This window comes from Jaculus jaculus, chromosome 11, assembly GCF_020740685.1.
Source record: "Jaculus jaculus isolate mJacJac1 chromosome 11, mJacJac1.mat.Y.cur, whole genome shotgun sequence".
Classification (NCBI taxonomy): Eukaryota; Metazoa; Chordata; class Mammalia; order Rodentia; family Dipodidae; genus Jaculus; species Jaculus jaculus.
This window is the reverse complement of record NC_059112.1, coordinates 108,572,350-108,599,779: the sequence shown is the minus strand read 5'-3', so window position 1 is coordinate 108,599,779 and position 27,430 is coordinate 108,572,350. Positions and strand designations below refer to the sequence as shown.

The 27,430-nt window shown below is 46.5% G+C and overlaps 1 protein-coding gene across 2 annotated transcripts in view; it reads right to left on the bottom strand.

Annotated features, from left to right (window-relative positions):
- The window catches only part of Glyr1 (glyoxylate reductase 1 homolog), a 42,747-nt gene extending 15,755 nt beyond the window's left edge, over positions 1-26,992 (bottom strand). Inside the window, exons 1-9 of one of the 2 annotated variants that reach the window (XM_045161755.1) lie at positions 26,892-26,992; positions 25,807-25,843; positions 24,549-24,628; positions 11,778-11,916; positions 11,091-11,333; positions 4,955-5,041; positions 2,242-2,298; positions 1,182-1,232; positions 1,020-1,093 (exon numbers count right to left, since the gene is read on the bottom strand). In XM_045161755.1, the coding sequence (XP_045017690.1) occupies positions 1,020-1,093; positions 1,182-1,232; positions 2,242-2,298; positions 4,955-5,041; positions 11,091-11,333; positions 11,778-11,916; positions 24,549-24,628; positions 25,807-25,843; positions 26,892-26,929 (806 nt within the window). In that variant the 5' untranslated portion in view covers positions 26,930-26,992. The remainder of the gene's footprint in view (positions 1-1,019; positions 1,094-1,181; positions 1,233-2,241; positions 2,299-4,954; positions 5,042-11,090; positions 11,334-11,777; positions 11,917-24,548; positions 24,629-25,806; positions 25,844-26,891) is intronic. The other variant, XM_045161756.1, reaches the window with a different exon arrangement.
- Between the last annotated feature and the right edge of the window lie 438 nt (positions 26,993-27,430).

Genomic DNA, 27,430 nt, shown 5'->3' with positions numbered 1-27,430 from the left:
CTCCATCCCACATGTGTCTCTTTTGTGCATCTGACTTTATGTGGATACTAGGGAATTGAACTTGGGTGGTTAGGTTTTGCAGTTAAGCTTCTTAACTTCTGAGCCATCTCTCCAACCCAATGGATGGCACTTCTAATCCCCCTTCCTTGCTCCACCTTTTTGTTTGGAAGACAACTTCCTACATTTCTGTTTTGTCATGGAGCTCAGGTTGGCCTAGAACTCATCCTTCTGCTTGAGCTTCCCAAGTGCTAAGACCATGGGTATATGACTCCATGCTTGGGTGTATTTTCACTTTGATTAGCATATAACTTGTTTTCATCTTTTGTACTTTACAGTGAAGTTCACTAAGAATAACCTGTACAATTGGACATTTCAACAGTATAAAAGAACATGAAATGTACTTTTATCCACAAAGAAATGTACAGAAAACAGCTGGAGAGATGGCTTAGGTGCTTGCCTGCAAACCCAGTACCCACATAAACCAGATGTGCAAGGTGGCTCATGGGTCTGGAGTTTGTATACAATGGCTAGAGGCCTTGGCACAGCCATTTTCTCTATATGCCTCTTTTTCTCTCTCTCAAATAAATTAAATTAAATGAAAACTACTAAGCTGTGGCTTTCAAAGTGTGGCTCCAGACTAGCAGAGGTGGTAGGAAGAGACCTGTTGTTTGCTAAACATATGCATTCCTAGGCTGCATTCCAGACCTAATCTATAACTGTGAAGCCTGGCTAGGGAGGAGGATAGTGATGGCATTTTGTAAGCTGCCTTTTGGGTGACAAGACAACCTTTGAAGCAGGTACTCTTGCTTGGAGTCTGACCAGGAACTTAGGAAGCCAAGATCTGAGCCTATTCCCAAGAGGACCCCACAAAGGCTCTAACGGACAACTTCAGTCTCTTGCAAGTGGAACTGCTGAATTATTAATGGTTGTGACATAACACTCATGGAACTCTTGGGGTGACCTCCTCAGCCCTAGCAGAATCCTGGGCCTCCAGAAGGCACCCTCATTCAATGTCTTACTTTTTGTCTGTGGGTGTGATGCTGCCATTCACAGCTGTGCTGTCTGCTGCCTGGATGGACGTGGAGCCCGTTTCCTAGGGACAGGAGGCAAAAGTCATTCAGCAGTCTGCCCACAGTGAGGCCCAGGTGAAATAAAAATGGGAAGGCAGGGAATTTACATACCTCTTCACATATTTTCAATTTCTTTGTGATTGCCTGATAACAGACAGCTGGCTAAGAAAGAGGGAGGAAAAAGATTATAATGTTCTATTATTATAAAAGTTCTATTTTAAAAGTTCTCCACTGTAATTTCTCTAAAGGGTGAGGCCTTAAGTGATAAGATGACATTGACTACTTCTTTGTCATATAACTTTATTCAATTCTAGATGATGAAACATTCACAAGCTAGCACACACTGTCTCATCAATTCTCTATGCAACTAACTCTACAAAGGTCTTTATATGACTTTACACTGTGGGCGTCAAAGGCACTGAGTTAATAGGCCAAAGCTGGTCAATAGAGTTGGGTTAGAAACGCAAATCTGTCTGACTTAAAACCTAGATGGCTGAGCAATATGTGGTGGCACACGCCTTTAATCCCAGCACTCGGGAGGCAAAGATAGGAGGATTGCCATGAGTTTAAGGCAACCTTGAGACTACATAGTGAATTCCAGGTCAGCCTGAGCTAGACTGAAACCCTTCCTAGAAAAACCAACCAACCAAACAAACAAAAAACCAAGCAGGGCATGGTGGCATAGGCCTTTAATCCCAGCACTTGGGAGGCAGAGGCAGGACTGTTGTGAGTTTGAGGCCATCCTGAGACTACATAGTGAATTTCAGGTTGGCCTAAGCTAAAGTGAGACTCTACCTCGAAAACCTGAAAAACAAACAAAAACAACTAGATGGACAAGAAAGCTTCCTGCTGTATCCACAAGGCTGGGGGGCCCATCTTGACCAGTGAACTACAGGATGCTGCACCAGGCAGCATGGGCGACTCCCAGGAGGCTGACAGCTTGTGTATCTGGCTCCTTCTGTTTTAGATTCTAAGGCAACTGCTAATGTCCCAACTGTACAGCTGGATGAATTCTCCAAGCTTTTTTTGTCGTGGGTTATTTTAAATCTCAGTAGCACCTGACTCATATGACAGTGCCACTGATGCCAGCTACCGTAAGCATTCCTACACAAAGCCCACCGGCAGCAGGCCTGTCTGGAGTGGGCAAGGGCAGAGAGCTGCCGGCACTCACCTTCTCTGTTTGGCTCAGCAGGAAATGATGGAAATGAGGATCTGCGTCTTTGACTGGCTGAAAGCATAAGACAATGAACTCAAATAAGCTGCCCTCCACCAAAGCCACTTTCTTCTGCCCAGGGATGGGACTCTTTTTCTGTAGCACCTCTCCAACATAGTCCCATTCACAGCTGACTAGAAATGCCTCCTGTTTCTGGCCTTTTTCTATTCATTCATTCATTCATTCATTTATTATAGGTAGGGTTTTGCTCCAGCCCAGGCTGACCTGGAATTTACTATGTAATCTCAGGGCGGCCTCAAATTCTTGGCGATCCTCCTACCTCTGCCTCCCAAGGGCTGGGATTACAGGTGTGCGCTACCACACCAGGCTGAGGGTGGATTCTGACAGAGACCTACAGCGGCCATGATCAGGTCTCCAAGGCTGCTCACAACTGTGGCTAGCACCAGGTGCAGGCAAAGGGAGAGTAGAATAACCCAGGCCACTGAACATCAAGAGTTGTATTAGTCAGCACTTGGGGTGCTGAAGTAGGAAGATCCTGAGTTCAAGCTCAGCCTGGGCTATATTAGTGAGACCATCAAAAAGAAAAACCTGGCTGGAGAGATGGCTTAGCGCTTAAGGCATTTGCCTGCAAAGCCACAGGATCCTGGTTTGACTCTCCAGGACATAAGCCAGATGCACAAGAGGGCACATGCATCTGGAGTTCGTTTGCAGTGGCTAGAGGCTCTGCCCATTCTCTTTCTCTCTGCCTCTTTCTCATTCTTTTTTTTTTTTAAATTTTTATTTATTTGAGAGCTACAGACAGAGAAAGAGGCACAGAAAGAGAGAGAGAATGGGCGTGCCAGGGCCTCCAGCTGCTGCAAACGAACTCCAGATGTGTGTGCCCCTTGTGCATCTGGCTAACGTGGGTCCTTGGGAACTGAGCCTCGAACTGGGGTCCTTAGGCTTCATAGGCAAGTGCTTAACCACTAAGCTATCTCCCCAGCACCTCTTTCTCACTCTTAAATAAATAAATTATATATATAAAAAAGAAAAACCCAACAGGTGTTGTGGCACATGACTTTAATCCCAGCACTTGGGAGGCAGAGGTAGGAAGATTGCTGTGAGTTCAAGGCCACCCTGAGACTACATAGTGAATTCCAGGTCAGCCTGGGCTAGAGCAAAACCCTACCTTGAAAAATCAAACCAAACCCAAACAAAAAACCCACAAGGCCTGGTGGCACATGCCTTTAATCCCAGCATTTGTAAGGCTGATGCATTAGAATGGCTTTGAGTTTGAGGCCAGCCTGAGACTCCATAGTGAATTCCAGGTCAGCCTAGGCTAGAGAAAGACCCTACCTACTTCAATTAAAAATAAATAAATAAATAAACAAGGGCTGGAGAGATGGCTTCGTGGTTAAGGTGCTTGCCCTGCAAAGCCTAAGGACCCCTATTTGATTCTCCAGATCCTACATAAGCCAGACGCACAAGGTGATGCAAGCACACCAGGTAGTGTACATGTCTGGAATTTAGTTTTAATGGCTGGAGGCCCTGGCATGCCAATTCTCTCTCTCATTAAAAAAAATCAAAAATTGCAACAATAACAAAACCCCCACAAAAACACAAGGAAAAAAAAAACAACATACAGAACAACCCCATTTTGGTCAAAATAACCGTATTCCCAATAACTATGACAGTGGATAGACATGTTATTCTATGTATGATGGCTGAGCAGGCACACCAGCATTAGGAATATCAATACTAACAGTGTTCACAGTGACGATGGAAGCTTTCACCTTTTACCTCCTAGACTTCTGTGTTACTTTCCAATAAAATTAAAACAGAAAGGGGGAAAGAATATCACACAGAAAGGTCAGGAATCCTGCTCTGACATTGGTGGTTTGAATCAGATGTCACCCCCTCCAAGTGTTTTGAATGCTTGGTCTCCATGTGATGCCAATTTGGGAAGTAGAGACCTTGCTGGAGAAGGTACGTTGTTGGGGGCAGGTTTAGGGGCATTACAGCCAGCCCTCTCTTGCCAGAGTTCAGCTTGCCCTTCTTCTGATGTTTTCCACCTACTATGGCAGAGGTGATGTCCAGCCTCTGTTCATGCCATGCTTTTTCCTGCCATCATGAGGTTTTTCCCTTAAGACTGTAAGGTAAAAACTGTCCTTCCATAACCTGCTCTTGGTCGGGTGCTTTGTCCCAGCTACGAGAAGGTAATTACAACAGAATATTGGTAACAGAGTGAGCCTGTTACAGACCTGTGACTTTTGGCCTTTTGAACTGGTTTGCAGGAGGAATATGAAGGATTTCAAACCTTGGCCTAAGAAGCCTCTCAGTGCTATAAGACTTAAATGCAGAAAAAACTGTGGGCTGTGAGACTTGCATAGATCTTTAGAAATGGCTACTTGGTAGTATGAGGAATGGTTGCTGGAGTCTGCATGGAGGCCCAATGGAGACATGAGGATGACCATGGGTTGCAGTGGAGAACCCAGGATTTTTGAAGATAACAGGATGGTGGGAACTGCTGGTTTGGAATCGTGTTTTCTTCTGAGCTGTGGGCAGCCCAGCTGGAGGGGCAGAATTGGGACCTGAAGAGACTTTGTCACTATAGATTTTGGACTCAGAGCTTGATGATTGATGTTTGCCCTGTTTTGTTTAAGGTAACAACAACAGACACTGTGCTTGTTCTGATGTCATGGATAGTACTGCCTGCAGGAGAGTTCCTTACCTCACTTGCAGTTGGTTGCCATTTAAATGCAGCCATCGGTCCAGCCATTATCCCCTTTACGGTACTAGACTCAGGGATGGTGAGGTCCTGTGGGAAGAAGGCAGGGCATCAGAACATTACATCCCTGTGGGTGCTTTCAACCTTGAACTAAAGCCTCGACAAGTGCTGCAATCACGGTTGTGACGTCTGCCTCTTGAAAGACAGGGCAAGTTCCTTCTGTCAACCCAAAGTCCACCTTCTTTTCTAGTCTTGTTATAGTAAAACTTGTTCATGCACCTAAATGTCACAAGGATGTATTGAATGTATTAGTTAGAAAGCCTGACTGGTGTTACCAGAGGAAATATACCATATTCTAAACAACACAACTGCATGGGAGACTTGCCTCCATTTTATAGCTGTGATATATGAAGCCAGAACACACCAAAGGCAGTCAAGAGGGAGCTGGCCCTGCCCCTCCATCCCATGACTGTGATGTGACCGCACAACTCCTCTTTCCAATTGTTCTTTCCCCACCTCAGCAGGACACCAGGGTGAATGTAATGTCTATGTGTCCACAAACCCTCCACCTGCTCTGTCAGGTGGAGGAATCTCTGGAGGCCTCTATATCTTGGACAGTGGTCACTGCTTCACCACGACACAGCCACCTCTACTAGTCATCTACACTGCTTACTTTAAGCTCTGTCTGCCACTATCACTGTCAGTCCACAAATACTGACTCGGTCTCCTGCTCCCTCTGTGGGAGCACAGCAGTTTGAGTCTTATACAGGCCACGTCAGACCTCCTCATGTCTCGGTCCACAGCCAGCTCCCCATAAAGCTGAAGCTCACTGTGGTAACCTATAGGGAGACCCTACAGTCGGCCAGTTCTACTTTCTGCTCACCTCCATCTCAATTCCTTCTCTTCCCTTGCTATGCCAGCCTACCAGCAGTCCATTGGTCCTCCTCATCCCAAACACCCCAAGCATGCATCCGCCCTAGAGGCCTTAGTGCTGCTGGGATTTTTTTTTTTTCCAAAAGATGCCCACCTGGCTCATAGGCTCACTTTAGGGGTCTGCATGAGAAGTCACTCATCAGAGAGGCTTTACCTGACCTGGACTGACCCTCAACTGAAATGTCCTGTTAACCAAGACAGCAAAGGGTCATACAGTGTGTCACTATCAGCACTACTGCAGATGAACAGCCTCATATAACCCTCACCACCCATGACAAAAAACTAATACTGTATCCTTCAAAAAAATTATTTATTTGACAGGGAGAGAGAGAAGGAGAGGGAGGGAGGGAGAGAGGGGGAGAGAGGGAAAGAGAGAGAAAGAAAGAGAGGGAGGAAGGAAGGAAGGAAGGAAGGGAGGAACAGAATCGGCACACCAGGGCCTCTAGCCACTGCAAGTGAACTCTAGATGCATGTGCCCCCTTGTGCATCTGGCTTACGTGGGTCCTGAAGAATAAAACCGGGATCCTTTGGCTTTGCAGGCAAATGCCTTAACCACTAAGCCATCTCTCCAGTGCCTGTATCTTTTTTTACTGAAGAGAAAACTGAGGTATGGAGAGCTCTAGTAGCCTTGGCTAAGGACACTTGGTGGCCATCAAATTTAAACTCAGGCAATTTGGCTCCAGAGTCACTGCTATTACAAGCACATTCTAGAAAAGCAAGACCTTGCCAATTCTGCCCAACCCATGGAACTATGTGTGGTATACATTACTGCTGAATACTACTGGAGAAATAGACATGTTTCTTTCTGAAAGGCCAGACTCCCTGTCTGTTAGGCTTTCTGTAGACAGCAAGCCTGTGTTAAATAAAGGGGGGTTAGAAGAGGCAGCACAATCCTAGCATCAGGCATATGGTCACCAGTATGGCAATCACCCACCCCATTGCTGCACTCTGGTGAGCTAAAGGACAAGGGGGGTTAAGAGGCAGCACACTCCCAGCGTCAGGCACACCCCCTGCCCTGCACTGCTGGCCAGCCTCTCAGGCTGGGTTCAGAAGCCCAGAAAGGGTCAAGAAAGGATAAGAGCTTCTCAGCTACAGCCTGGCTAAAAGTTATGTCCTTGCCTGGTATGGTGGAGCACGCCTTTATTCCCAGCATTTGGGAGGCAGAGGTAGGAGGATCACTGTGAGTTCGAGGATACCTTGAGACTACATAGTGAATTCCAAGTCAGCCTGAGCTAGAGTGAGATCCTACCTTGAAAAACAACAACAACAAAAACTAAACAAAAAGTACAGTTCTCCAAATAAGTCACTTGGCCGTACAGGTAGAGTCCTCATTACCAGCTTGAAAGCTTTTATAAGTAAGCCTGGGTGGGGTCTCAGGAGCTGCACTGAAGTCACCTCCCATCCTGGCTCTCACTACACATCCAGTTCTCACTCAGGAAACATCCCTTAGAGGGCTTGGATCAGATGTCCACTGCTCTGCGGGCATATCTTCACTGGGCACTGTCCCATCAAACTAACTCAATCCTCATTTATACCTATGGGGTATAAGGATCTAATTTAAAAAATGAGAGAGGGCTAGACGGATGGCTTAGTGGTTAAGGTGTTTGCCTACAAAGCCAAAGGACCCAGGTTTGATTCCCCAGGACCCGTGTTACCAGGGAGTGTGTCTGGAATTCATTTGCAGTGGCTGGAGGCCCTGGTGCATCCATTCTCTCTTTCTCCCTCTTTCTCTGTCAAATAAATAAATCAATAAAATAAAATATTAGGGCTGAAGAGATGGCTTAGCGGTTAAGCACTTGCCTGTGAAGCCTAAGGACCCTGGTTCAAGGCTCAATTCCCCAGGACCAGATGCACTAGGGGGCGCATGCATCTGGAGTTCATTTGCAGTGGCTGGAGGCCCTGGTGTGCCCATTCTCCCCCCCCCGCCACTTTCAAATAAATAAATAATCATAAAACAACAAAAAAAAATTAAAAAAAATACTGAGGGAAAGGGGCTGGAGAGATGGTTTAGCAGTTAAGGTGCTTGCTTGTAAAGCCGAAGGATCCTGGTTTGATTCTGAAGGACCCATGTCAGCCAGATGCACAAGGCAAGCATGTGGAGTTTGTTTGCAGTGGCTGGAGGACCTGGCATGCCCATTCTCTCCCATGTTCTCTCTCAAATAAATAAAATATATTTAAAAAAAACCTGAGGGAAAGGAACTTGGCCAAGGTCACACAGCTACAGAAAGCCACATTGCAAACCAGACTCATGGTCTTCTTCCGGATCTTTCCACTGTACTTCCTTTCCCCTAAAGGGCACTATTTCTTTCTGCCAAGGTGATCCAAGTTGGTAAGAAGCTTGCCTCAAGACAGTATAAATTTGGGTGACAGTAAAACCCTGACTGCTATGATTCCTTCTGGAGCCCCAGAAAGTTATTTGAAAGCCACATTATATCTTTTGTGGCTAAGATTAGGTCAGGCCACTGCAAAGTCCTCTTACTACTTACTACCTCTTACTATGGCTAGCAGTGCCCTGAACACCCCACCTCCTACACATGGTGTTACTCTTGCTTTTTTACCTTGATTCATCTTAGGACAGTATAAAGGACTTTTTCCAACCAGAGGCTCCACAGAGGCAGCACACAGACTGAGCCTAGCCATATATATTGCTTTGAACTGATAAATTGCTTTTAGAGTTTGAATCAGCTTTTAACTTTTAAAATTAAGATGTATTTGGTGTTTCATATGTATTCATAGTATTCCCAGCTTCTCTTGAGAAAACCAGACAATCTGCAGTTGGCAAGGAACCCTATGGATGGAGCATAACCTGACCAGCCATCATGCTTTCCTCTGTCCAAGCAACTTTGGTTGTTCCCACTGGGCAGGAATATCTTATCTCACTGAGGTCTGAACCTGTCAGTCCAGCTCTACTGTCCAGTATTTCACTGTGGCTTTATCACCACCAGCCATCTGGTTTCTGCTCACTTTATTCTGTGGTCATTGATCTACCTGTGTTCTTCACACCTCATACACCCTCTTCTGAAAATGTACTGAGACTAGCTCGAGCCTCGATAGCACAGTAAAAGATCAGCCATTCCCTTTTTTGGTTTTTGAGGTTAGGGTTTCACTCTAGCCCAGGCTGACCTGGAATTCAGGCCTAGAACTCAGTGGTCCTCCTACCTCTGCCTCCCAAGTGCTGGGATTAAAGGCGTGCACCTCCATGCCTGGTGGTCATTTCCTTTTCAGCTCATCTGGCTGCACTTCCAGCTTACCAACCCTGGCCCATTTTCTTTCCATACAGTAGCCTTTACCCTAGCATACCTTTTCTCACTTAGTCTCATGGATTGAACTATCCTTTCTCCAGAATGGTCTCTGTGGTAGTTTGAAGGTAAAATGTCCTGCATAGCCTCATGTGTTTAGGATTAAGCTTTATACTTGGAGCTGGAGAGATGGCTCAGAAGTTAAGGCACATGCCATGCCTGCCTCATACTTATCTCCAAGTGGTGGAGCCTTTGGGAGGTGGGGTCTTCCTGGAGGTGTGCTCTAGGGGCAGCCTCTGAGGTACTATAGCCCAGCTCTAAGCCAGTTCTCAGACTACTTCCTTTCTGGTATGGAGGAATGTTGCCCTGCTGGCTGCCTACTCATTCCATGCTTTTCTCACCACAATGAAATTACTCCTTAAAATTGTCAGCTCAAATAAACCCTTTCCTGCCATAAGTTGCTTCTACTTTAGTGTTTTATCCCAGTAACAAGAAAGTAACTCCAACAGCCACCCAAGCCTATAGCTTCAGTCCTGTCTAGACCTTGCCTCAAACTCACATTGACAAGAGAACCATGGGTAAGAATGTCAGTCAGTGGTAGAGTGCTTGCCTAGCATGCACGAAATTCTGGGTTTCCTCCCTAGCACCAAACAACAGAACCCTCTAAGCTCCTCCCAAGGCCCCACAGAACTAGCTCACATCTCTCTGTGAGCCAGCTCTTTTTTCCTGACTCCTGTGTGTATGAGGAAGCCACCATCACTATTTCCCCAGTGGTGAAGCCTGTAGCTGCCTTCCTCGCCCTTTTGTATTTAACTCCCCACAGGAGTTAACGAATCACAGGAGGGCTTCCTTAGATGCTGCCTCTTGCCCCCTTAACACTCCTTTCAAGATATGCTATCACCTCTCATGGCCTTTTTAAAGCTTTTTTCCCAAAATATATTTAAAGTATTTTGTTTTTATTTATTTGACAGAGAAAGAATGGGTGTACCAGGGCCTCCAGCCACTGCAAATGAACTCCAGATGCGTGCGGCCCCCTTGTGCATCTGTCTAACGTTGGTACTGGGGAATTGAACCTGGGTCCTTTGGCTTTGCAGACAAATGCCTTAACATCTAAGCCATCCCTCCAGCCCCCAAAATATATTTGAGAGACAGAAAGAGGCAGATAGATAGATTGAAAGAACCTGCTAGGGCCTATAGATGCTGCAAGTGAACTCTTGATGCCATACACCACCTTGTGCATCTGGCTTATATGGGTTCTGGGGAGTTGAACCTAGGTCCTTTGGCTTTGCAGGCAAGCTCCTTAACTGCTAAGCCATCTCTCTGACCCTCTAATGGCTTTTTAGTTAGCTTCAAGCCACTCTTCTTTGCCCTCAGTTATTAAGGTCCAGCTTGGCATACACTGTCACCTCAATACCCAGCTTCCTCAGGTCCCACTAACTTGTGAGGGGTATGGCCCTCTGTAACCCAGTGCTGACCTGCCTACATTTCTGTTTGCTTCCCAACCCAACACCTGCATGGGTAAACTCATGCCCACACTAAGCTCAAGCCTAACATTGCTGCATCCTCACCTCACATTGCCCTCCCACGACTAAGCCAGCACACTTGAGTGGCTCAGGAGCTCTCCCCCCTGCACTCAGGTCCTATTGCACCTGAGCATTTGCACTCAACTGGTTTACAGGATTTTTTTTTTTTCCTTGAGGTAGGGTCTCATTTTAGCTCAGGCTGACCTGGAATTCACTATGCAGTCTCAGGGTGGCCTCAAACTCGGGGCGATCCTACCACCTCTGCCTCCCAGGTGCTGGGATTAAAGACATGTGCCACCATGCTCAGCTGGTTTACAGGATTCTTTAGGCAGCATGTGGCAAGGACTCCACACCCATAGAGTGAGTAAAAATATACTTAATAGTGTGGCTCTACCTTACACAAAATTAAGTCACTAGCGCCAGAAGCTACAATGTAAGACAAACCTTCTCGTCCTTTGGGGGCCGACCCCGCTTCCGGGGACTTTGCTCTTGGGCTCTTTTCAGAGAGCATTTGGAGCTTCTCTCTGCAGAGCCTGAAGATACCCTCTTCTTTCCTTCTCCCATGTTCTTCTTCACCTTCCCTTCAGACAGGCTAATCTTGCGCTTTTCATCACCTGAGTTTGGCCTACTTCTCTCCTCACTGGAATTACGCCGATTCTTGTCATCAGCAGAAGTGTGGGATGATGCCTGAAAGTTCAACAGTATTGATGATAACCACAACAGCTGCTGCCACAACACTGCTACAGATACTTCTGTGACTCATCCTCCCAGCCATTCTCAAAAACAGGTTCCATGCTTATCCTCACTTGCAGTGGGAAAAGCAGTTTAAAAAAAGAAAATCAAGTCACTTGTCCCTAGCTCCAAAGCTAGGAGGTGGGATTTAGCTTCTTGGGGAAGTTGAGCTCCTAAGTTCTTTGCCACATTTAAAAGCTTAGCTGGTCCTGAAAGCAGTACGCCCTCAGTAAGGTAAGCTCCAGGAAGGCCAAGTGCAGGTGCAGAGCTGGGGACTTCAGCTGCGGCAGCTCCTTCTAGGCATCACGTGGGAGTGAGTGGTTCTGGGGAAACATTCCACCTGCTAGTGACTATGCAAAACCAGCAGCCTGGTGCTAAAGGGGAACTGCAGGCTCTCACCTGGTCTTTCCCTTTGGTTCTCCTGAGGAACTCTTCAACGGCGTCCACAGCTTGCTGGAATCTCTTGCCTTTGTTGATCTTGATCATTTCCTCTTTATGAGCATGATATGGCTTTAGCTGTTCCACTTTGATCCAGGCACTAACAGGAAACACATACAGAAAGGGTCTCATCCATAATCATAGGCTAAAATGCACCAGAGATCTCACCAGGGGAGGACACAAGCATCCATCTGCCTTAGCTGGACCTTGATAGGTTTGACACTTTCAAAACATATTAGCAACCGTTCTAAATTCTTTTTTTTTTAAATATTTATTTATTTATTTATTTGAGAGCGACAGACACAGAGAGAAAGACAGATAGAGGGGGAGAGAGAGAATGGGCGCGCCAGGGCTTCCAGCCTCTGCAAACGAACTCCAGACGCGTGCGCCCCCTTGTGCATCCAGCTAACGTGGGACCTGGGGAACCGAGCCTCGAACCGGGGTCCTTAGGCTTCACAGGCAAGTGCTTAACCGCTAAGCCATCTCTCCAGCCCCGTTCTAAATTCTTGAGTCTAAAGTATATTTTCTTGAAACAAGTCAAGCAGAACTGTAGATCAGAACATTCCTCAAGTGAAATCATTGCAATGCACATTATTTATTTCCACTCTCAGGCACCAGCCTTTCATGCCCAACCACATACACTCTGCTTCTTGCTGAAAGCACGAGAAACCTGCAGTCTGCTATTCTGTGTGCAGCATGAAGGCCACACATAAGTCCCAGGGCACCAGAAGTACTATAAACCATGGCAGAACTGCCACACACATTTTCTGTTGTCCAACTATTTTTTGCTTGCTTTTTTGAGATATAGTCTTGCTATTTAGCTCTGGCTGCCCTAGAATTCACATGAAGCCAAGTTTGGCCTTGAACTTGTGGTGATTGTCCTATCTCTGCCTCCTGAGTGCTTGGATTATAGGTGAGAGCCACAACAATCAGCTTGGTCAATTATCTGAACCAGATTTATGATCTACTCATCAACTAGGAGCCAGGGCTAACACTTTTAATTAATTTATTTTTACATGTGTATGTATGGGTGTGACAGGGTCTCTTGTCACTTTAAACAAACTCCAGACACTTATGTCATACCTTGTGTCCAGCTTTATTGGGGGAGAGGGCTGGGGATCAAACCTGGGCCAGCAGACTTTGTAAGCAAATACCTTTAACCACTGTGCCATCTCTCTAGACCTCCTATCTTCTTTTTTGAGACAGTATGTCATGTAGTTCAGGCTGGTCTCAAACTTACTATACAGCTGAGGATGACTCTGAACTTCTGATGCTCTTGCCTCCACTTCCCAAGTGTTGGGACTACAGCGGAGTGCTACCACCCTTATGCAGTGCTGGGGATCAAACCCAAGAGCTTCCTGAATGCTAGCTAGCAAGGCAAGCATTTTACCAAACTGAGCTATATACCCAGCCCAGATACACCATCTTCTAAAATTTGCTATTCTTAAAAGATATTTGTAGCCACTGAGCCTGCATTTGTTCTTAAATGATGGTATCTATGGCTACTGAATCACATGACACACATGGCATGGGATGAGGGCAACAGTCGCAAAATGAGGCCTTTAAAATGATATTCTTAGGCTGGTGAGATGGTTCAGTGGTTAAGGCACTTGCCTACAAAATCTAATGACCTGGGTTTGATTCTCCAGTACCCATGTGAAGCCAGATGCACATCTGGCTCATGCATCTGGAGTTCATTTACAGTGGCTAGAGGCTCTGGCGTGCCTATTCTTTCTGTCTGTCTGTCTCTGAATTACTCAGCTTACAAAATGAATGTATTTTAAAAAAGAACAAATAAGACGAAGAACCTGGTATTCTTGGGCTAGAGGATGGCTCAGTGGTTAAAGGCACTTACTTGCAAAGCCTGATGGCCCCGGTTCAATTCCGCAGATCCCATGTAAAGCCAGATGCATAAAATGGTACATGTGTCTTGTTAAGAAGCTCTGGCATGCTCCCCCCATAATGCAAGTAAATAAATAAAAATATTTTTTAAAAAAGGTATTTTCCTTGAGAGTAAAGGCAGAACACATTCCTGTTATTTAATTCTTAACTTTATAGTCAACATGCAACACATTAAAGTGAAAAAGGTAGTCAGCTCTCAGTTCTGGTCTACTATGATGATCTGAGCAAGTCTGCTGCAGGTAGCTTTAAATGATATCCAGGCTTACAAAATCCAAGTATAAAAGAGAATACCATCAGTTAATTTACATGTCTTCTTCTGTAATACTCACAGGTTTTACAGCATAACCTTCAGAAAAAGTAGGTCAGTCTAAGGATAGAGAAACTGGGCTAGTGCACTAACCTGAGTTTCTTTCCTTAGAGAAGCGAGAGAATATTCACTAATAACTGAAGTGCACCCAGTCTACCTCCAGCCGCCTGCACCTGGGAGTTTGTGCCATTAATGTGAGGATGAGTAGAGTGAACACGTCAGCCCCGGGACCAAACCCGAGCCTGGCATGGTGCTCATGGCAAAGCCAACGACACTTTCCTGTGGAGCAGAGCTCCACACACAGCAGTGAAACAGATGCTTCCCAGTGATCACCTCAGCTTTGGTTTCGTTCTTTCTTCTTTTAAAACATTTAAAAAATTATTTATTTTATGAGTGTGTGTGAGTGCGAGCGAGTGAGCATGCCAGGGTCTCCAGCCATTGAAAACAAACTCCAGATGCATGCACCCCCTTATGCATCTGGCTGTTGTGGGTCCTGGGGAATCGAACCTGTGTCCACTGGCTTTGCAGGCAAGCGCCTTAACTGCTAAGCCATTCCTCCAGCCCTCAGCTTTGGTTTCCAACTTGACAGGAAAGAGTCATGAGCCTGGTCGCAGGAAGACCCCATGGATGAAGTCTTGACTTCCTATACTTGTGTGGTATGTCACTAAGGACCCTAACTGAGCCCCTCTCTGCCCCTTGTGTACTTACACATGTCTGGCCAGTGTGTCACAGGGGATACTGGCCCTCACTGTACTTTCAGAGTTACTAAGGGCAGACAGAGGCAAAGGCAGTCTAGCTGCAGTGCTGAATGGCAGATCTGGGATCATACATGGGTGGAGTGTAAAGAGCCATGGCTCTCAGGACTTCCCTGCCCATCAGATGCTAAGGTGACAATCATTCCATTCCTTCCTCCCTGGTACTGCCATCCCTGCCTCCCATCCAGCCTCCCGTTAATCTCTGGTTCAGAGAAAATGCAAAGGTGAGGACAACTGTGGAAGAAGCACCAATAAAAAATTAACACTCTTTTCCTGGTCAAAGTGTTTTCAGTGGATTACTGATTTCTGCCAGAAGGAAGTATACGAAAAAATTCCATTCACCCTCCAGATAGGAATCTGATACATGCTAATGAAATTTTCCTCTACAACTGTCTTTGACATGTTCAAGAGGTATTCTAAATGAACCATCAACACAAGTATGACTTAGACAGGATAAAGGCAAGAAATGTTAATCTTCTTAGGAAATTGACCTGTCAGAGGCATCTTGTTGCCTCAGAAAAACAGTCAATATCATGTCAGCTCATCAGAGCTCAGTATTACCTCAAAAGCCAAGCATACTTGAGTCACTTCAGCCTTCCAGAGTTATGTTCTTCACAAACATACCTCAAAGGCCTGTTTACTCAAACAGGGCCTGCTTTCAGCTGGACCCTCAGTAACCCACGACTCCAATTCCAAAAGGCATGCTGGCCAGAGCAGGAATGCAAGTGGTTCTCAGTAAATACTCATTGGGGAAATGATACCCTCTGGCCATGTTCAAGGGTGCATGCTCATCAATGGGTGAAAAGGCACTAAAAACTTGGCAAGAGTTTGGCATTTGTTTTGTGCTGGTTTTTAAAATGAGAGTCCTTTCTTTTTCTTGGGCTAGGATGAAGCTAACCCCGGTCCTAGGTGACCGCTCCTCGTGGGAAGTCTTCACTCACAGTAAGCTGCAACTTGTCATCTGTCTTATCTCCTTCCTAAGACCTACGTGAAGTTCTGTCCACTTTGCTGTGGGTTGGGAAGTCAGAAAAAGCAGGCTTACTCAGTCTGTGTCTAAATATGAGCCCTGACTTTTATGTACGAGGAACTTAATTACACATTCCTTGTGGTACTAAGTGCCAGAAAACAAGCTAACTGGCAATCCAAAAGGCCATTACAGAGAAATAAATGGCATGTCCCTTCAGGTATCTGGCTCCATGGAAAAAGCAGGCAGAGCAGTGTGCATACTATCAAACAAGCTCCCAACTGTGTAAAGGAACATACAGCTTCTTGATCCTGTACCAAGATGTCTTGAATGGCACACCCCAAGAAGTTGGTAGACAGCCAAGGAGTGGGAGCAAATGGAACGACTTCACCCATTTCAGTTATATATATATATTTATATATTTAAATATTTTATTATTATTTGACAGAGAAAGAGGGAGAGAGAGAATGGGTGTGCAAGGGCCTCCAACCACTGCAAATGAACTCCAGACGTGTGCACCCGCTTGTGCATCTGGCTTACATGGGTACTGGGGAATCGAACCTGGGTCCTTTGGCTTTGCAGGCAAATGCCTTAACCACTAAGCCATCCCTCCAGTCCAGTTTTATAATTTTTTCCTTTTTTTTTTTTTTTCGAGGTAAGGTCTCAACTCTAGCCCAGGCTAACCTGGAATTCACTATGGAGTCTCAGGGTGGCCTTGAACTCACTGCGATACTCCTACCTCTGCCTCCCGAGTGCTGGGATTAAAGGCGTGTGCCACCACGACTGGCTTCAATTTTATATTTTTGAGGGGGGATAAATATACATTATAAAACAAACACAACCCTACCAATCAAGACTATAGGTTCCTATGCAGATCATGGGTTACTCAGTTGGTCAGTGTGTTCTCCCAGACTTCCTGGTTTGGAGGTTTGCTGCAGTGGGAAGCTCCTCCTGGCAGTTGCTGTGACATAGCCCTGAGTAGCCAATTTACTCTGGTGTCCTAACACACAGTCCTATAAATTCTTCAAATAGAAAACAGAGCCGGGTCCCAGCACTTGGGAAGCCAAGGTGGGAGGATCGCCCTGAGTTTGAGGACAGCCTGAGACAACAGTGAATTCCAGGCTGGCATGGGCTACAGTGAGACCTTACCTTGAAAAACCAAACCAAAACAGAGCAGCCATTAAGCTCAAACCAAACTAAAAAAATTCGCCTTTTCAAGTCGGGTGTGGTGGCACACGCCTTTAATCCCAGCACTCGGGAGGCAGAGGTAGGAGGATGCTGTGAGTTCAAGGCCACCCTGAGACTGCATAGTGAGTTCCAGGTCAGCCTGGACTAGAGTGAGACTCTACCTCAAAAAACCAAACCAGGGGCTGGAGAGATGGCGTAGCAGTTAAGTGCTTGCCTGTGAAGCCTAAGGACCCCAGTTCGAGGCTCGATTCCCCAGGACCCACGTTAGCCAGATGCACAAGGGGGCACACGTGTCTGGAGTTCGTTTGAAGTGGCTGGAAGCTCTGGCGCGCCCATTCTCTCTCTCGCTCTCTATCTGCCTCTTTCTCTTTCTGTCACTCTCAAATAAATCAATAAAAATCTTAAAAAAAAAAAACCTAAAAACCAAACCAAAACAACAACAACAAAAAATTCGCCTTTTCAAAAACTTTTCCAGTGAAAAACTCATGAGCCCCTCATCACTGTGCTTCAACACGATGACCTGGGCTCGAGCTCTGATGAGGCGGCTGATGTGTGACGACAGGTTAGGACGGGGTTGACGTGAAGCGGCAGAGTGGACGCAGGAGAGACAAGCAAACAGGAGAATATATGAGTTCCCTTTTCCATATGGATGAGGCAATACTTTGAAAATAATCTCCATTTCTGCCCTTTTCTCCCCCCTTGAGGTAGGGTCTTGCTCTAGCCCAGGCTGATCTAGATTCAGTCTCAGGGTGGTCTTGACCTCACAGCAACCCTCCTATCCCAGCACTCAGGAGGCAGAGGTAAGAGGATTGCCATGAGTTCGAGGCCACCCTGAGACTACATAGTGAAGTCCAGGTCAGCCTGGGCTACAGTGAGACCTTACCTCAAAAAACCAAAAACCAAAACCAAACAAAACAAAAAAAGGCGAGTGTCACCATGCTTGGCCTGCCTTTTTCTTTTTCTTTCTTAAAAAAATAACATTCATTTACTTACTTATGAGAAAGAAGAGGAAGAGAGGGATGGAGGGAGACAGACAATGGGCATGCCAGGGCCTCCAGCTGCTGCAAACAAACTCAAGACACCAGGTGCCACTTAGTGCATCTGGTTTACATAAGTCCTGGGGAATCAAACTGGGTCCTTTGGTTTTGCAGGCAAATGCCTTCACTGCTCTCCAGCAACCCCCCACCCACCCTTTTTTTTTGTTTGTTTGTTCAAGGTAGGGTCTTGCTTCAGCCCCGGCTGATCTGGAATTCAATATATAGTCTCAGGGGGCCTTTGAACTTGCAGCAATTCTCTTACCTCAGCCTCCTAAGTGCTGGGATTAAAGGCCTGTCTGTGGTGGCATTTTTTTTTTTTTTTTTTAATTTGACAGAGAAATAAGGTGGGAGAGAAGGAGAAGAATGGGTGTTCCAGGGTCTCCAGACACTGCAAGCAAACTCCAGACACGTGCACCCCCTTGTGCATCTGGTTAATGTGGGTCCTGGGGAACCAAACCTGGATCCTTTGGCTTTGCACGCAAATGCCTTAACTGCTAAGGCATCCCTCCAGCCCACCTTTTTCTTTTTAAACCATGGAAAGATGCTGAGGATACTGGTGTTATAGATCCAAATAGCTATTCCTAAACAGGTATTAGAAAAGTAAAAGGCAGGTGTGAATGCATGCACACACAAACAGAAAATACTGAAAATTTTCTCAGTTAATTTCAAGCAATGATTGTCTTAAAGATATCAATAAAGCTAGGTAGGGTTATGCATACCAGCACTTGGGAAATAGAGGCAGGAGCATCATCAGGTCAAGGCCAGCCTCAATTCAGAGTGAGTTTAAGGCGGCACTGGGTAACATGAGACCCCGTCTCAAGAGAAGAGCAACAAAATACAAAGAAATATGACATCTAAATAGACTTGTGGATACAACAGATTGAGAGAACTTTGTTTCGAAAGCTTGGTTAACATTCCCAAGTGCTGGCTGAGCCTTTCAAGCTGGACAAAGTGAATGGCCAGGATTGGTTTTATGACATCTGCTTATTGTGGCATGCTATCAGCCACAGGGGTTGGGGGTGGTGGGGACATTGTTCAGACAGGAGGGGCTCCTGCTGCTGGGAGAAATGACTCTAATCAATGCTTTCTAGGAGACTACCATCCAGTTCTGGTGCAGAGACACTGTTGTGCCAGTCAATTATCCAGAACACTGGTCCTCACAACCACCTGGCTCAACTTTTCAACCATTACGTAGCGTCAAATATAGGCAAAGTGGGTTAGTCAGTGTCAAGTGAAAAGAAAAAGGGATGGTTCACATAGTACTAAACCAGTGTGCTCCTCATTATTGACTATAGCAGATTTTCCTAGAAGTCACTTTTTTTGGATTTCTGAGGTGTGTATCACTCTAGCCCAGGCTAAACTGGAATTCACTATGTTCTCTCAGAATGGCTTCAAACTCACAGTGATACTCCTACCTCTGCCTCCTAAGTGCTGGGATTAAAGTCGTGTGCCACTACACCTGGCTAGAAAAGTTACTTTTAGTACTGACTCAGACATTTTTCCCAGTCAGGTCTGTCCCACTTTAGATTTTTGTTTTTTCATTAGTGAATTAATTGGGGGGGGGGAGGGAGGGAGGGAGGGAGGGAGGGAGGGAGGGAGGGAGGGAGGAGGGGAAGATGGAAGGAAGGGGAGAGGGGAGGGAGGGAGGGAGGGAAGTCCAGATAGAAAAAAAATGGGCATGCCAGGGCCTTCAGCCACTGTAAATTCCAGATGCATGTACTACCTTGTGCACTGGGCTTACATGGGTCCTGGGGAATAGAACCTGGGTCTTTAGGCTTTGAAGACAAACGCCTTAACTGCTATGCCATCCTTCCAGCCCCTGTCTCACTTTAGATGTGGCTCATGTAAAAAGTACCTCAGGGCTAGAGAGATGGCTAAGTGGTTAAGGCACTTGCCTGCAAAGCCAAAGGACCCAGGTTCAATTCCCCAGGAACCACGTAAGCCAGATGCACAAGGTAGTATATGTATCTGGTCTTCATTTGCAATGGCTAGAGACATTGGTGTGCCCATTCTCCTTTTTCTCTCTCAAATAAATTTAAAAAGTTAAATAAATACATATAAAGAAGCACCTGAGGCTGGGATCCTGGACATCTTACCACTTAAATTTACATCCCCTGGCCTCTCACCTTACTCATGTGGGGAAACTAAGAACTCAGTTTATTTTCTGAAAGGGTAGCATGGAAGAAGGGACATAAAATGCTATGGAAATGCCGGGTCATCAACTGAAAACTGCTGGCTGTTTGGCCACAATACTCCTGAAGAGGTGGTGCCTCCTGAGCACCTATAAACCACACGAACACTCTCACTCCACTGCCACTGACAAAACTTTTCAACTCTGAGCTCCGTCTCTTCTCTGATGGGCAGCCACTCATTGGTATCTTTTTTACTCTACATAACAGATATACACCCTGAACCTGGTGTCGACGCACCTGCTATATGATCAACCCTGTCCACAGTGGACTCTCATAGACTGACTTACATTAATGTTTGCCTGTGGTCACATGATGGAGTTAGCAACATTATGCTGAAGTTATTGTTTCCTTAGTGTAGGGGTACTGTTAAGGTTTCTGTTGGTCATCTGTTCTGATCTGGAGAGCTGAGGGAGGCCTGAGGAGGCAGGTCTGACCCTCGATTTATATATATATTTTATCTGTCTGTCCATCTGTCTTCCATCCATCCACCACCTGTCCAAGAGAGAGAATACGAATGGGCACCCCACGGCCTCTAGAGGCGCATGAATTCTATAGGTGCATGTACCACCATGTGCATCTGGCTTACGTGGGTCCTGGGGAACTGAACCTGGGACCTTAAGCTTTACAAGTAAGTGCCTATAGCTGCTAAGCCTTCTCTCCATCCCTGACCATCTCTTTGTCTTCCTATTTTTTGTTTTTTCCAGGTAGGGTCTTTCTCCAGCCCAGGCTGACCTGGAATTCACTGTGTCGTCTCGGGGTAGCCTTGAACTCACAGCAATCCTCCTACCTCTGCCTCCCGAGTGCTGGGATTAAAGGGGGGGAGGGGGAAAAAACTCAGGTATCTAAAACTTTGGCATTGTCATATGTCTTAGTAAAGGGGCTAACCTTTGTTTTTTTTTTTTTTTTTTTTTTTTTGAGGTAGGGTCTCACTCTGGTCCAGGCTGACCTGGAATTAACTCTGTCATTTCAGGGTGGCCTTGAACTCATGGCAATCCTCCTACCTCTGCCTCCAGAGTGCTGGGATTAAAGGCGTGCGCCACCACGCCCAGCTCAACCTTTGTACTCTTTAATAAAGGCCCTTGATAATATAAAAAGACACACCTTTTTTTCCGATAAGCCCTTTGTCATTTTGTAATGGAGTATCTTTGAATCCACGTTCATTCCTTGGGAATACAGGAATGTCCTCATTGGTCAGGCTCCACCCATCTGGGCCAGGGTCCAGTCACTACCAGAGCCCCGAGTTCAGGATGGTCCAGGATCATATCCACTCTGTCCCTGATGTTAGCCTTAAAGATGAGTAAATTCCAGCATCTTCCATAGTCACTTAGAGCTTTTCCCTTCAAGTAGTAGTTCTCAGCTCTAAACACCCACCTGTGGTACTTCAGAGAGGAGTCCTAGTGCAGGTCTTGAACACAGTCACACATTCCACTCGTGCCCCTGCATTACTCCTGCAGGCCAGGAGCTGCTCAAACGTTCTCATCATGTCCTTTTCAATCTGTGCTTTCCCATGTTAAAGAGTTACCAGACAGGCCCCTTCTCTGGATCTTGACTATCTCATCCTCCTAGAAACATGAACTGCACTACACATAAGATTCCTGGTAAGACAGTGTTTTCACATAAAAATGGAGCAATGCATTGTCTCACATAATCCATTCTTAACGACATAAGGACAATTTCCTTGCACCTTCCTTTCAAGTACACATTCCCTCTTACATTTGTAACTATGAAGGTGGCAATCCTTCCCTTAATGTGGCTGAGAAAATGGTAGCTTAGAAAGCGAAACCAGTTTGCCAAGACCAGACAGCAGGCAGAAGCAGTATCTGAATGGAGGTTGGGGGGGGGGGTGTAACAGATCCAGAGCTCTTTCCTTGAGTACCTTCCTGGTACCAGCCGATCTAGAAATCACCACCAATGATGTAAAGACACTAAAGAAAACCAGCCTCAGCACTGAGGGCAACCCGCCTCATGAAGTCTAAGCACTCTGCTACTGGGGCTACATCCCCAGCCCTTAAATAGCTTTTTTTTTTTTTGGTTTTTCGAGGTAGGGTTTCATTCTAGCCCAGGCTGACCTGGAATTCACTATGTAGTCTCAGGGTGGCCTTGAGCTCACAGTGATCCTCCTACTTCTGCCTCTGTTGAGCTGGGATTAAAGGCGTGCTCCACCATGCTTGGCCTTTTATTTATTTATTTAAAAAAATTTTTTTTGTTTATTTATTTGAGAGTGACAGACAGAGAGAAAGAGGCAGAGAGACAGAATGGGCATGCCAGGGCCACCAGCCACTGCAAACGAACTCCAGATGCATGTGCCCCTTGTGCATCTGGCTAACGTGAATCCTGGGTAATAGAGCCTCAAACCGGGGTCCATAGGCTTCACAGGCAAGCACTTAACTGCTAAGCCACCTCTCCAGCCTATTTATTTGTTTTTTAATGTGGAACTCCATCAAGGGAGGCAAGAGGCTTAAAGATATACCTAGCAGTTGCCCTGTCTACACTTGCTTACTCCACTCCAGAGAGCTTGTTAGTCAGAATCTCACCTTCACTACTATCCCAACCAGCACCTGGAGCACATCCTTTATCACTGGGTGTGCCAGTGTGGGCTGAGTGGTTGAGTTCATTCAACTTCCATTTCCTGTGTCCTGGTCTAGCAGTTCCTGTACACAGGGAGCCTACTTTATTCATCTGATCTTTCAGAATTAAATACATACGTATATGCATATATCTATATATACACATGCATGCATGCATGCATACATACATATATATCCAGAATTAAATATATACATACAAATATATATGAATGATATAGGCTGGAGAGATGGCTTAGCAGTTAAGGCACTTGCCTGCGAAGCCTAAGGATCCAGGTTGGATCCTTCAGGTCCCATGTAAGCCAGATGTACAAGGTGGTGCATACATCTGGGGTTTGTTTCCAGAGGCCCTGGTGTGCCCATTCTCTCTGTCTCTAATAAATAAAAATAAACATTCAGCCAGGCATGGTGGCACACGCCTTTAATTGCAGCACTTGGGAGGCAGAGGTAGGAGGATCACCATGAGATCGAGGCCACCATGAGACTACATAGTGAATTTCGGGTCAGCCTGGGCTCGAGTGAGACCCTACTTCGAAAAACAAAAACAAAAACAAAAAAAAAAAAAAAGAGAAGGCAGGTGCAGTGGTGCATGCCTTTACTCACAGTACTATGGAGTCTTAGGTAGGAGAATTGCTGTGAGTTTCAAGGCTGGCCTGGGGCTATAGAGTGAATTCCAGGTCAGCCTGGGCTAGACTAAGACCTTGCTTTGAAAAAACCAAAAAGGTCAAAAGAGAATTAAATGATTACTTTAAAAAAATATTTTATTCTTATTTACTAATTTGACAGAGAAAGAGGGAGAGAGGGAGAGGGAGGGAGGGAGGGAGAATGGGCATACCAGGGTTCCCAGTCACTGCAAACAAACTCCAGACATGTGCACCCCCTTGTGCATCTGGCTAACATGGGTCCTGGGGAATAGAACTGAGGTCCTTTGGCTTTACAGGCAAATGCTTTAACCACCAAGCCATCCCTCCAGCTCTTAAATGATTACTTAAAATTTTTTTTTTTCATTTTTATTTATTTATTTGAGAGTGACAGACAGAGAGAGAAAGAGGCAGATAGAGAGAGAGAATGGGTGCGTCAGGGCCTCCAGCCACTGCAAATGAACTCCAGACACGTGTGCCCCCTTGTGCATCTGGCTAACATGGGTCCTGGGAAATTGAGGCTCGAACTGGGGTCCTTAGGCTTCACAGGCAAGCTCTTAACTGCTAAACCATCTCTCCAGCCCTTAAATGATTATTTTTAATAAGATAAATATATCAGTCATGAATAGACCACGGTCAGTGAAAGAGAATCAGCTGGGGATATATAGCTCAGTGTGACAGGGCCTATCTAGCATGGGCAAGGTTCTGGGTTCCATTTCCAGGACCACAAAAAGAAATTAAAAATAAAAACTTAAGGGCCAGAGAGATGGCTTAACAGTTAAAGCACTTGCCTGCAAAGCCAAAGAACCCAAGTTTGATTCCCCAGGACCCACGTAAGCCAGATGCATAAGGTTGTGTATGCATCTGGAGTTTGTTTGCAGTGGCTGGAGACCCTGGTATGCCCTTTCTCTCTCTCTCTCTCAAATAAACAAACAAAAAATCAAAAAAAAAAAAAAAAAAGAATTTTTAAAGTGAGAGACTCTAATTCATACCAGAATTATTTCTGCCAAATAAGAAGTACACCTTTTATTTTGACCTGAAGCCAGAGTGATGTGCCATTCTTACACACAAGAAGTAACAGCTAACAACCCTTACAATGTTCCCACAGCAGCTGACTTGGAAATCCACAAAGGCAACAAACTCTCAGAGAATAATACTCACTGATCTTCTGTTCCAAAAAACTTTACAAAGAAGCATTTCTTTCCACGTGGCTTCTTCAAGTCCTTGGGTGGGTTAACTATCTGGAGAATGAAAGGTGAAAAGAAAAAGGAGTTTAAAGATCATACCTACCAGAAAAGTAATCTTCCATAGCTCTAAGTGAGCTGGAAGGAGGGGGGGAAGGTTTAAAAGAAAAAAAGAGGGCTGGAGGGATGGCTTAGGGTTAAGCTGTTTGCCTGTAAAGCCAAAGGACCTAGGTTCGATTCCCCAGGACCCATGTCAGCCAGATGCACAAGGGGGCGCAGCATCTGAAGTGGCTGGAGGCCCTGACACACCCATTTCTTTCTCTCTCTTTCTCTGTCAAGTAAATAAGTAAAAATATTTAAAAGAAAAAAGAAAAGCAATATGAAAATGACTGAGGATTTCATACTTCTCAGTCCATATTGGCACTTTTCCACTGAGATGTGTAGAAATGTGCAAATATTCCAGAGAGTCCCTGTAGCTAACATGTAGCACAGTGTTCAGAAGATACAATATCCCTTTTAATACAAAAGCACCTGTTATTCAAGAACTTACAACAAACAGCAACCTCTCCATATGATGTTATCAGTGAAGAAATGCAAAGAACATTCTCAAGATACTTTCGGTACAGACAGAGTTAAGACAGTAAAACAATTTTTTTTTAAAGAGGGGAAATGAGATAAGAAATAAGAAAAATAAAGGACAGCCCAGGCACAAAAAACACCATATTGTAAAAAGCCGAAAGACATTTCCTGGGTTCTTAGGGAGAATATAAAACCAGAACATTTGGAAAGCTATCACCTCATGAAAAGTCTGGAATGCCAACTTCTGTAATGATGTACTGGGGCAGCACATATGGTAAGGGGAAGATTTAAACTTAGTTGGGACAAAAATACTTTGGGTTTTCACTAACCTACATTTAGATCTCTCTCTTCCTGGAGAATTTATTTTCTCCTCTTTTTGTTGGATTTGAACATATATATCTACATTCAAATTTTAATTAATTTCCAGGGTTTAAACCAACTAATTCATAAACCATCTCTGATTCAAGAAGTATATGATTACTGCAAATTAGGTGATCTGGTTTATGTTTATGTTTATGTTACCTTTTCTAAGCTGACATACTACCAGAAAGAGACAAAAAAAAAAAAAAATCTGAGTGTTACTTGAAAAAGCCCAGTTTAACCCTGAGTCCTCAAACTCAACTTCAGATGTCTTCCTTGAGTAGCAAGACACTCACCTTTCCCGGCCAGGGAGGATACCGGCCGAGTTTCCCCCTAAAGAAAATACAAAGAGTCAGAACATGTCCTGGAAAAGCCAGTCCATCTCCTTCAACCCACTCAGCATGCAATTTATACTCCTAAATCTCCGCTGGCACTCTCAAGAATAGAAAAGCTGGCGAACCGGACTTCTTAATCGGCCTTCCACAGGACCCTAAGCCGGGGAATGCAAAACTGTGTGCGTATGCGCAGGAGGTTTGTACTTTCTCCCACCGAAAAGGAAGACAGAATAACCAAACCGTTCAGAGCCATTCGTCAGGAGCCTCCCAGCGACAGGTTTGGGGGCAGTTCCTTCCGTAAACACAGGCTTCCCCTAAATCGGGTTTCATTCACCAGTCGCCCTGCCCTCTGCTTTTGACAAATGCTAATGGAAGCCTTCCTCAGGTCTGCAAACAAAGTACGCAGAGAAGAAAGCGACAAGGACCAAGGCGGGATTCGGGGGGCTGTCCGGGACACAGGAAGAGATTCCCGAAAGGCAGTGGGCACCTGCTAAGCCGTCGGTTGGTGGCAAAGAAGCCCCCCCGCCCCCGCTCCACCGGGCAGCGCCGGCAGTCGGGCTTCGACACTCCCAGCGGAGCCTGGACACACGTCGCTTCCATCGGAACGCGGCAGCCGACGGCCCCGCGCCCGGGAGGTGGCCCCGCGGCTTCCGCGGCTCTGCCGCTGCCCGACGACCCTCGGGGGACCCCGGGGACTCTCCCCCACTGCCCAGCCCCCGGCGGCCTCGGAAGCCGCGTGATGCGGGGGGCCGCGTCCGCGGGGGCCGCCGGCGCTCGGGTCCGGAGCGTAGCCTTCCTCCGAGACGGCCGCGGCCCCGCTCGGCCTACAGTCCCCCCCCGGGGGCCGGACGGCCCCTTCCGCCCCGCGTCGCCCGCCGCGCCGGCACCAGGGTCTTCCCGTTTTATTTATTTATTTTTTTTTGTTTTCCGTGGCCGGGAGCGTGCAAGCGAAGCAGCTCCGAACGGGCCGCGAGTCCCACACCCGTCAGGCCGCCCCGAGAAAGCACCTCTCCGGGCGCCAGCGCGCCCCGCTCGGGGAGACTCACCACACCAAGTCGCCGAGCCGCAGGCTCACCGCCGCCATCTTACCACCCAACCACCGCCGCCGCACGGGCAGCCGGGAGCTTCAGGTCGCTCGGGCGCCGCCCATTGGAGTGGCTCCGGCCACGTGACGGAGGCCGGCTGTCATCAGTCACGCCGATGGCGTGACGTCACCGCGCCCGCCAGCGCTGATTGGCCAAGCGAGCCGCACGTGACTCCAGCACCGCGATCTCGGCGCGCCGGAGCCCCAGAGACTCCCGGCTCCCTCTTCCCCCCTCGCACCCCTCCCTCCGGCTCGTGACAACGAAGCGTCCGCTGTCCGAGGCGGCGGCGGCGGCGACTGTGCGTCTGGCCGAGCACGGAAAAGAGCCTGCCTCGTGACTCGACCCGTCCTAAGAGCTCCGGACTCAGCTTCCTTTCCTTTCTCGGCGTTTCCGTTACGGCCGTTAGTCGGGCGCGGGCCCCGGGCTATTGCTGAGCCTGTGAGGCGTCCCCGGAGCCCGTCTGGTTCCTCTGAGGGACCTCGGCGCGGCCTGGAAGCCCG